The 12,412-nt window shown below is 32.7% G+C and overlaps 1 protein-coding gene across 1 annotated transcript in view; it reads right to left on the minus strand.

Moving 5' to 3' along the window:
• The window catches only part of LOC106469103 (probable cation-transporting ATPase 13A3), a 114,797-nt gene that overhangs the window by 28,703 nt on the left and 73,682 nt on the right, over positions 1-12,412 (minus strand). Inside the window, 2 exon segments of the mRNA XM_022397526.1 lie at positions 7,291-7,363; positions 11,311-11,407. Of these exon segments, the coding sequence (XP_022253234.1) occupies positions 7,291-7,363; positions 11,311-11,407 (170 nt within the window).

A 12,412-nucleotide genomic window follows, 5' to 3' on the forward strand; every position in this document is an offset into this window, starting at 1 on the left:
CTTCAATTCTGTTTTGTTACAGAGCCATCAAAGAGAAAATCAGACCTCTCCTGCCACACCCACCTGTCACATCCTCTCTTTCACAATTGGTTGATAGTTCTCTCTTACGTTTCATTATATATTATTTATAACCAATATAAAGTCAAGGTTTCCATCTATCAAATGACGTATTGTATAGCATTGTGTTTTGAACAGATGACCATCAATGTCACTCGGAGTAGCAATTTCGTTCCCCTAAGAAAGTTAACGACTAGCTTGGATGAATTTGTAACGGCTCTTGTCTCATAGTTAGAAAGCCAGAAAATTTTTTAGAAGTAAGTGAATTTGTCTACTTTTTGCATGTTATTAGTCTATATTCGTTGGTATATTATTTAAGTAAATAAAAATTGTTAATTGCTTTACCATAATTGCTAAAAAAAAACAGGCTTAACTCTACTCGACAGTCAAGGGCAAGAAAAAATAAGATTGGGTAAGTACTTTATTTCTTTTTATTTATTATTATAAAAGTAACTAAAATTAAAAGTATGCATCTTTTTAAGTTTTTTAAGACTAGAATAGGTAAAATAAGTAATAATAATAATAATAATATAATTAAAATTGTTCATGAAACACACATGTGAGTAGCTCATTGGTAATGTAATTAGATAGCGTAACATGAGCTGCACGTTTCCCAAGTGATTTACAACTTATAATGCCATGGATAGCAGTTAGACACAGTTCAAAGGTCAATAAAACAATAAAATTTAATTATAAATAGATGTATACTGTTATGAACTTAGAGCTACTTAGGATAAACAAATATAGTTTCAGGTTACAATCTGAAGTCATACCAGAAAGAAAAAAAGGTTAATTTAGGTTTATTTCAATTTTTTTTTGTGGTTATGAGATCGGTCAATTTGACTGATCCCATTTTGAGATTAGGGTAGAGAAAATAATATATAAACTATAAAAATTTAGTCAAAAAAACGTTTGAAATGCATTTAGGAGGTTTTAGGAATTACGCAAAGGAAATTTGAGAATTTTGAGATGACGAAAAGTATTTTTAATTTTAACATGAAAATTACTTTGCACACAGACTATTCAAAAGAAATACTTAATATATTCATGGACAAAACTTTATTTTATTTTAGTATAAGTACTTCACTAAGAATTATGACTTTTTGTATGTGAAAGAGTTGTAATATTAACTGAAAGACTGCCAAATTTTGTGAAGATATACCCAATATATAGAATTATAAGTATTAAATTTATGTCAAATTGACTAACCCCATGTTGGAAGAGTTAATGTGAAAAATGAAAGTAAGCTTATGGTCAAAGATAAGCCCTAAGAACTTTGCCTCAGAAACCACAGGAAGAACAATACTACTGAGATGGAGCTCAGGATCAGGTGATGTAAACACCCTGGTGGCAAAAATGGACACAAACAGTTTTCAAAGAAGAAAAAGTGAAACCGTTTGCAGTGGTCCAACCCAACAATCGAGTGAGAGAAGTCTGAAGCTGTCGCTCAATAAACTTCATGTTCTTTGACCAACAAGAAATGTGGAAGTCATCGACATAGAAGCCATTTGCAACAGTAGGAGGAATTGATTAGTGATAGCATTGATCTTGATACTGAATAGTGTGACACTCAAAACACAGCTCTGAGGGACTCCAAGTTCCTGTATGAAGGATCAGAAAAAGATTGAACCCACATGGACTTGGAATCACCTGTCAAGTAAAAAGTTACTAATACAAATGGGCAAATGGCCATAAAACCCATATGAATGGAAGTCCTGCAAAATGCCAAACCTCTACATAGTGTCATAAGCCTTTTCAAGATCAAAGAAGACAGAAATAAGATGCTCTCTCTTGAGGAAGGCTTCCCTGATTGAGGTTTTGAGACAAATCAAGTGGTCCATGGTGGAGCACTGTCAATGAAAACCACATTGGGTAAGCGAAAGGAGGTTGTTTGATTCAAGGAACCGAACAAGATGAGCATTAACCATCCTCTCCAAAACCTTACAGAGACAGGTGGTCAAAGCAATTGGATGATAATTAGAAGGAATCTTGGGATCCTTTCCAGGCTTTTACAAAGGAAGAACAGTAGCCTCTACCTAGCATTTGGAGAAAAGTCTCCTACCAGATCCAGTTAAAAACAACCAGAAGAAAAGCAAGAGAAGCAGAAGGAAAATGGCACAGTATCTCATAGTGAATGTCATCAAGTCCAACTGCTGTACTGCCAAACCGATGAAGAGCAATCTTAAGTTCCACCAGTGTAAATGGATAATTATAATCACATAGACAATTTGTCTGAAAGGAAAGGGGCAATCTCTCATCCCAAGAGTTGATGGCTAAGAAGGCAGGGGAAGAAACAGAAAAGCTGGAAAGATAAGAAAAGATCTCCCCAAGAGTATTGGTGATGCTCTGTACATCAGCAACTTCCTGGCCATTAGAAAGCAAGATGGAAAGGGGGATGGGAAGCCTACTTCTCACTGAACTTCCAAATCTTGTCCTAGATAACTTTAGAACTGGTGGTAGAAGAGATGCTGGTGGTGAACTTAATCCAAAATTCCCTCTGGCTTTAACATCTTAACTGCCGAGCATGGGCACAGGACTGCTGGAAATCAACATGGTTGGAAAGAGTGAGATATGTGTGAAAGGTATCCCAGACCAATTTCTGAGCCTTCCATGTCTGCTGGCAGGCAGGAGATCACCATGGATGTGAATATCAAGGGAAGCATGTCGAATTTTGGGGATAGAACAAGCAGTTACTTGAATTATCCAATCAGTTACTACTTCCACGCAGTCGTTAATAGATGGAAGACTAACCACAGTAGGATCTAGTTCTAAGAGAGTGGTGAAGGAGAGCCAGTCAACTTGCTTCAACTTCCATCATGGCACTCGGGTGGGGTGGCACTGACCACGGCCAATCTACCTCAAAACAACAGGAAAATGAACATTGCTCCGTGAGTCACTGTCAACCCTTCAAAAAATGAGAAAAAAGTGAAGTGGAACAGATAGATCAATAGCAGTAAGAGACTGACTAGGTGCATGAAGAGAGGTGAAAAAACCAGTGTTGAAGAGAAAAAGGTTGTGATCTGAAAGCATACCCTCCATAGAATGACCCCTCCCATCAATATCAGCACCTGTGTTCATTAAAGTCTTCCAAGATGAAAAAGGGAGATGGTAACTATTCTATGAGAGTATGAAGGTTTAATTGATCGTAAGTCTCTCTATGAGACAGGTAAAGAGAACAAACAGTAATGGTACAACCCACGGAGTTACGAATGGCTACAGCCTCCATGGGTGTATGGAGTGGCAAAGACAAGGTGGATCATATGCCACATCTTCATGAACTCATCCATCACACAACCTGTCATTCTGGTATAAAGAAAGATGACAGTATCAGCAGGTCTCAGGAATGTTTCTTAAATCCCTCTCAACAATAAATCTTCATGAGGAATTCAAAGTAGCATGGGTAGTAACCTCAATAGGTATATCCCCAATGGCCTTTGATTTCAGGAGGAGTTTGCTGTGTTTTGATGTACATGTTTCCACCAAGATATCCCCAGAACATAGCTTCTTAACTGACTTTGGAGAGCCAGCAAGCCCTTCTAGTCCATTTAATCCCTTCTGAACAAAAAAAGGGAGACATTTGCTCTAAGGGTTTTCTCAGGTAAAGAAAGCAGGATGAAAAAATGAGGTACAGGTACAGATTGGGGTGGTGACTGCTGTTCAGAGTCTTCTAAACATGGTTGCTTTCCTATTAAATAGTTTGTTATTGTGTTATTTTTGTTACTGTGTGCAGGATCCATACAAAAAAAGATAAACTTCAGTGCCCACTGACACCACCCACCATGGAGTCCTACAAAATGACACACTACAATGCACTATACCCCAAACATCAGCATCAAACACATTGTCCACAACACCCAACCAGACCAGCTGACTGACCCTGGGGGAGCCACGCCAAGGCCACCCATCTACAGGAATTCAAGGCAAAGTGATATGTTGAAGTGCCACCAATATAAACTGACCTATCAATGACACCCCTCAACCACCAGGATCCTCTCCTCCCTTTCACAGTATCCCACACATGGCAAACACATGGGTGGAGGTTCAAATCACAGAGGAGGTAAATTGAAAATACAGAATCTTCTCTGGGAGGTCCCCTCACCACATACAGGAATCCACCTCAAGAGGAAGTTTCTTCTAGTTTGACCAATGTATGCATGATCACATTCACATCCATTAGATATATTTCGTCTTTAGTTTTATTTAATATGACTATTTTTATTCAATGGTCTGCAAATGGTAATAAAAATCTTGTTTTGATTTTTGAATTTATGAAAAAGTTTACATGATAAACCTGGGATATATGGTAAAAACGACATTTCTTTTATCAAATGTTGATTTTAGTTTACTCTTTTGTTCAATTTCCTCATGGCTCTATCAACAACATGAGGTGAGAAACCTTTATCTAATATTACATGTTTAATATGTAACAGTTAATTTTTTAAGTCTGCCAAACATAACAGTAAACATAACAGTAAAAGTCGACATTTTTTGCAACGTTGGATGGCATGATTCTTGGTGTGGCAGCATAATAACAGAAAAAGATTTACAATAGACTGTAGTTTCTAACTAATTCTTGTTTTCTTTAACCCTACCTAAAAGGGTCTACCTATGGTGACGGGTGAAAGGCCATGTCATTGCATTTGGAGACTCACATTCAAAAATTTGATTGAAATCCTATTGTATTAATGTATGTCAATAAGCTTGGTATTAAATTGTAGATTATAATTCAAATTTCAGTATTATACATTAGTTAATTTAAAAGTAAATAAAAAAATCCTAAATATCGATTTTTATGTGTCACTTGGCATGTTGAATGCAGCTTTGGTTCAAATTAGATGTTTGTGATGTTCAGTTACAAACGTCTATAGTTTCTTATGAATTAGATACTCAAATTACTGATATTGACAAGCTAGAATATAAGATAAGAATCTCATATATTTTCTATTTTCTGAATTATTATTATATTTAGTGAATCAACCAAGGTGGCTCCACCCACCTCTTCCATTTTTTTAAAATACTGCTTACATACACGTACTTTGCCCAATGACATGCGTATAACCAATCGAAAGCTCAAAATGTTCCTCTTGTGGTTTTCTCAGCTGCTGCAAAGTATTTGCACAGGAAACTCTTTCTAATCATGCTAGATTACAAGCAGTAAGGTAAGACATTAGTGAGCTCAAAAAATCATATTTTTAGACCCAGCTGTTACAAGCTTGGTAAATTAGAGTGGAATTCTGCAGTATTGATGTAGTAATTTATGATTTTTCGTTACTTCCAAATGCATATATAAAACCTAAATAAATCATTTTGCTTTACATCCTCCATGTGCAAAATTCGATAAGGCTTAGCAACTTAAATCAAGCAGCAAATGAGTACAAAGTTTGGAAGTAGACAAGATAACAGTTTTCTATACTTTTATGTTTAATGTTTTAAGAAAAATAACTGAAATTTAATAACTTATTTGTTTGTCTGTTTGACGTTAAGCACAAAGCTACATAATGGGCTATCTGCCCACCACTGGTAACGAAAATTGGTTTCTAGCATCGTAAGTCCGCAGACATACCGCTGTGCCACTGGGGAGCAACTTATTTGTAAATAGTAATAATGTATAAACATATATAATGTTTTATAACTGAAATGTGACTATTTTACAAAATACTGGTCCACCAGAACACAGCCAAGACAGGTCACTTTGTGAAGGCCAGTTTTATATTCTTAGATATGGTAACATGAGTGCATGTGCACCACGTCATTGCAACTCCTGTAATGTTAGTAAGGCACAGCTGAATATAATAAAAGTAATAAATATAAATATATATATGTGTGTGTGTGTGTGTATAATGTTTTTAAAATTAATTATTTAGAATAGACATTTTTTTTTTTGAGTTATAATTTGTAGTCCTTCTAGAACAAGAAAAGTACAATTAATATCCATTTCCTAATTTTTTTTGGTGGTTATGAAGTCGGTCAAATTGACCAAACCAATAAAGATTTACAACAGTGAAAATAATATAAAAAATATAGTTTTTCGAAAAAAAGGTTCGTAATTATCTGAAGGTTATAAAGATTTTGCATGTGAAATTTAAAAATTTGATACATAAAAGTAACTTTTTATCTTAAAATAAAAATTACTCTGCATGTTGGATAGTCAGCATCTGAAAAGAAAAAATGCATGAGAAAAATACTACTTAAAAATCTTAAAACTTAATGCAAAAACTTAAATCTGATATTTTGCATAGGAAAGCTTTGTAATGTTTACTGATGATCTGCAAAATTGTGTGAAGATACGCTTATTGTATTAAAAATTATAGCATGAAAACTATAACAAGCACAAAATGATTATGAAGTTGGGTCTTGGGACCAAGCCTGTAGTGAAAGAGTTAATGAGTATGCCCAAAAATGGTAAGCTCATCTCATCTATATAAAAAGTCCACAACACCCATTGAGAACTTCTTGCGCTGTTACTTAGTTGACCCTTAGTTTGAAACAGAAATATTGAAAAATTATCAATCTTCATTTTTCCATATGAGCTTAGACTTCTCACCTTTAGAATTTTGTAACATTAAATATAGGCTGCTGCAGCTTCAACTTATAATGTGGTGATAGTCCAAATAAATTATGTAATACAAACATGAATACTCACGTTAAAAGCCTGAAATGTAAGTGTTAGTGTTTGTTTGATAGTGAAACTTTCTACAAACACGTAAGGAGTGTATAGTGTAGTTTGTACCTACTGGTTTTGAGCTGGAACCAACACAATAGCACACAAGGAACATAGAGTATTGTTAATAATTCTTGGCTCATTAACCGAATCATGAATTAGCAGTTAGGAAATGTAAAATGTAGTTTTAGTACTTCTGTTGGTTCTTGAACAAAAAATCTTTAATGGGTATTCAGTAAAGTGCATGTTTTGGTTCTTGAAATGGAACTTTAAACAAAAAAGTGCTTAAAGTGTATTTTTCTTGGCTTTTGAACACAGATTTTCATTCTGTATGTGAGAAGTGCAATAAACAATTCTAAAACTATCTTTTCACTTGTGAATATTAACGAGCCCAACTGATGGACACAGATGTATAATTTCCTTAAACAATATTACAGTACATCTTATCAATCATTTTTTATGACAGACTGGTTTACATATAATTGAGAAAATGTAGACTTGCAAACCTTTTCATACTTAATGTAATATTTATGTAACTTATACGTATTTTCCAATATATAAACACGACTTACAGAGAGCAGCAAACAAAGTGATGAGGAAGAGATCAACATACAGGAACTCAAAATCTGTCATGTTACTCTTCAGCTGAATTAAAATATATGCATAATAATTACAAAATATGAAAGTATAAATATGTTATTAAAGAAACTCAAATATCTAAAAACAAAATACTAAAATTACATACTACACAGGTCTGTATTTAGTCTTGGCTTTATGATTATTATCATTTAACTCTCTCATGGCCAAGTTTACACTAATCCACTATCCCACTACCAAGTATATTTTTAGGCATACAATAAAAACAAAATGACACATTTTAATATATAATTATTTATCTGAAACTTGTACACACTGGGAAATGTAGAGAGGAATACCTGTTCTTCATGGTGGTAGAAAATTTCAAATAATGTGTGATTAACATCACCTTTTTCAAGACTAAAACTAGCTATTTTTGATTATTGAATGGCTAATTATGAACACAATTTTTGAACTAAAGAAAGCTAGAAATTAAAAATTTTCAACTGTAAATAAAACAAAGCTAAACTGGAAGGTCTAATGCTAAGAGTGACTATTACATTTCAAGTATATTGATATTACGTACTGTAAAATAGAAACTTAAACACTTATTACAAACTTTAACGGAATATAAACACACATTATTACTGTTGTAAGAATGTAAGAAACTGTCATTAACTCTTTTGCTATGGCCAGGTCAAAGTGTTCATGTTATGAATTTTTATAATGTTACATTGACAATTAAACCACTTTATTATTGGTCAATAACTTGGCATTAAAATGTAGTTTATAATTAAAATTTTCATATTATAAGAGATTTAACTTCTTAGTTTAAAAAAAAATATCAAAAATTATCAATCTTCATTCTTCCATATTAGCTCTATTTAGAATTTTGTAAAATTAAATACAGGCTACTGCAGTTTCAACCAATTAGAAAAACAAATTTTACATAATTACAAGCAACAATCTAAAAGTGGCCCCTCCTATCTCCTGTGATATCAAAACATCTGTCAAATCCATTAGACCACCAGAGAAGCACCTCCTCTCCCAATCTGGGTTTTGAGATTGTTAATATAAAGAGCAGAATTTCTGCTGTGCAAAACTAGTTATCAGTTGTTTAGTTATGGTGCCTATGTTATTCACTTTAATGAAGTCTTTAACTGTGTGATCATAATATTGCTACTCCAAACAACTAGTAGTTTTGGGCATTCTATTCTAGTGACTGATATATTTTTTTTGTGTTTTAAAATGCATATTCGAGATTTAACATTTTTGTTCCCAAAATTTGTGAGACTCAATGAAGCTTATGGAAGACTACAGCAAGTGTAAGCAAGTACTAGAAATTTAGTTATTCATTGTTATATATATATATCTTTTAAAGTAATTAAAATTCAAAAATCATAAATTTCTCAGCTTCACATAACAAAAATTCAATAAAATAAAATGTATAAAATTACACTAGCTCAATCCTGGGTAAAATGATACCTTACAATATGTAGTGTTTACTTTAGCTCTTTGGAAATACCTAATGCATTCCTATTGTGATTTATTACTTTTCAAGTGGCAATTACAGTATGTGATAGAACTACAGAGGACAGCAATAAAACTTTAATATTGTTTGTTTGTTTGTTTTGAATTTCGTGCTAGCCATCCCTAATTTAGCAGTGAAAGACTAGAAGGAACACAGTTAGTCATCACCACCCACCCTTGGGCTACTCTTTTACCAACGAATAGTGGGATTGACCGACACATTATAACGCCCCTACAGCTGAAAGGGTGAGCATGTTTGGTGTGATGGGGAATCGAACCTGCGACCCTCAAATTGCAAGTCTAGCGCCCTAACCACCCGGCCATGCCAGGCCTAACTTTAAAATTAAAAAGTGAAAATATTAGCTGTTGTAACTGTAACTTAAGACTTAATTTATTACCAATACCGTAGTCAGTGCAGAGGAAGGATGCATTATTATTCATATTTCATACTATTCAACTTTTCAATGCTACAATAGGTACAAAGTACAATAATAAAACCATAAAATTAAAATATATTTGAAAAAGTTAACAGTTGAAACTGTTAAGTAACTTGAAACTTTCATACAGCAGTTACTTTAGTTTAAAATGTCTCATTTTATTTTATTTTTTCAACTTTTCATTTCACTTTACATTGATGACTTCTCAACATTTAGCATTAAGGTAAAGAAAACAAGGGATAAAGTATAAAGTTTTATTAGAAAATCCAGAAAAAAACTTTGATATTCAGTTTTAAAGGTTATCACTTTTCAGTCAGACTGACTCGGTGAAGGCTTTGAAAATTAATAGAAAATACTTCACTAAAAATATGTGTTTTTCTGAAATACAACAATAGACTTATAATGTTTACAAAAAGCATGCCAAGTTTTGTGAAGATACATGAAGTTAATTCAGTTATAGTATGTACAACTTCACAAAAACATGCTCAGTCCAAGGAAACAGTACCTCTCCTAAGGTATTAACATAATATAAACACATAATATACTACTTTAGAAAATTCATTAATAAAAAAATGCATCACAGAAAAAAAGATATTAAAAATGATTTACAAATGCTTAGAATGCTTAGACGGAAAAATATTGGTAGAAATAACATTAAGGTTCTTTTTTGGTTATTCATATGTGTAAAGAGTTTTTTTAAGTAGTAACTAACGAGTCATTAGTTTGGTAGGAAGATATTTTACAATAATTTATATATTTTCAGTAAAAAGTTTAGACTTCAAATACAGCAACAGTTTGAACACTATTTTTATTTGCTTACAGCATTGCACAACAATATTTTAAAAAAGAAAAGAGATTACCCCTAGTGGACCTGTCAAATACACTAACGTTTTTCATTATTTTTTAATGTAATTTATATATTATTTTACCATACATGATGCCTTTCTACTATCACAATAACCCCTTCATTATCCTACATGATGCCTTTTCAGTTTCACAATAACCCCTTCATTATCCTATGTGATGCCTTTTTATTAACAAAATTACCCCTTCATTATCCTACATGAAGCCTTTTTACTAACACAATAAACCCTTCATTATCCAACGTGATGTTTTTCAATATTACACTCACTGTGAGTGTAATATTGAAAAACATCACGTAGGATAATGAAGGGGTGAGTGTAATATTGAAAAACATCACGTAGGATAATGAAGGGGTGAGTGTAATATTGAAAAACATCACGTAGGATAATGAAGGGGTGAGTGTAATATTGAAAAACATCACGTAGGATAATGAAGGTCCCTCAATTCATCTTTATGCATATCACACATCTGTCATGAATAAGGATGAGTAACATTATTTCACAACAGTGGTCTGTCATTGTCATTAGTAAAATAATATACATTTGGATGACCCTTTAATTACTTCTACAATTAGGTTAATGTACATTTTGGTTCTACTGTGATCTATGTTTTCAATATAACTAACATAGAAAATACTACACAAGTGTAAGGAAGAAATAAATTAACCATATTTAAATGTTAACCAGATTATAGCAGCCAATACTAAGTAAAAATTACAACTGAAGATGTTATGATAATTGTTCTAACAAAACTTTTGAATGCAAATCTGAACAAAATCTAGATGCATAACAATAAAAAGAGAGCAAAATGTTAAAATGTAAAAAAAAAAAAGTTTAAGACTAGTATCTGCTACTGTATTAAAGCTACTTTTTTATACTCTAAATTAGATAACAATTAACAGAGATGGAAAATTATGTCATTACAAACAATCTGATAACCCAAATCAGATTTGATAGCGGGTGTGCTTTCTCTATAATAACTAATTCACTCAAACCACAGTAAATGTCAATAATTTTCCAAAACGTAAAAGAAAGGCTTAGAGTTGTTATAAAAAAAATTATGGTTGGGCTTAAATTCTCACGTAGGTTTAATGGCCATGGATCTTCAGCTTTTCAAATAAGATTAAGTTTGAACAAGATTAGACTTAATGCAGAGAAAAGCCTTAATACTTAAGGCCACACTTACTGTGTAGAGTATGATAACACAGCTAAACTGGGTCATACTGTAGCAAGCCATGTACTTGACGACACCAAATGATGTGACCAGTGCAGCTCGTCCTTCTCTGCATTGAGAAAACAAGGAAATAGATTATTATTACTTACCAACTTGTTGCCCTTTGAACTACAACCTTAATTGTTTATCATACTCAGTCTGAGTGCTTGGGCTTATTTTATATTGTCAAACATCAACATTTTCATTAGGTATGCTTCTAAAAATCACTATTAATCATGAAGAAATTTCCACTGTATGTGAATATTAGCAACAAAGACTATGTTTATGTTTAAACAAATCCAATGCACAGTAATCATTGTTCGAGATAGACAATTAAATAAATTACCTAAAGCAGCAATTACATTGATTAGTATCTCATAAAATAAATGATTAATCAAAATCATGATTAATTGATTAATACCACAAAGATAATCAACTAGTTACTGTTTCTGATATTAATTTTTGATTGTTTGAACAACTTATTCAGCAAAATTAGGATTAAATTGAGTTTCATGAAAATTGTCAATTAATTTATTATTTACTTTTCTCAATTATTCCAACTACTTAACTGTAATGAATTTATTATTACGTATTTATTTTCTAATATGAACGTTGTTGGGATTGAATTTGTATTTAGACATATGCGTGACTTGTAGTATCAGATATGTGTTACGTATAACGAATTTGTTATATATTTATTTTAATGTTAAAGTTTATATTTGAGGGCGTGTCTAGCTTACTGTGTTAGTTACGTGTGGCGAAACTCCAGCCAATTCTCCAAGGTTGTAGAATATTCGTGAACACAAGAATCAACAATATATCCACTTCCGTAACCAGTTAAATATATTCCAGTATTGTTGTCCGAAGATTCAAGAAAATGTGTCCCGCCTATAAAAACAGCAGAGCAACGCACCAAAAACAGAGAAGAGATAAGTCTGCTAGGAAAATGTTATAACCGTGTGTACGCTATAAACTTTAATTTTACTAACCCTTACCAACCGAAAAATATATGATATTTAACCAGGAACAGCTATAGATTTCAAACGTCAGTGAATTCTCATCGAATGTTAGTGTC

This window comes from Limulus polyphemus, unplaced genomic scaffold, assembly GCF_000517525.1.
Source record: "Limulus polyphemus unplaced genomic scaffold, Limulus_polyphemus-2.1.2 Scaffold3305, whole genome shotgun sequence".
Lineage (NCBI taxonomy): Eukaryota > Metazoa > Arthropoda > Merostomata > Xiphosura > Limulidae > Limulus > Limulus polyphemus.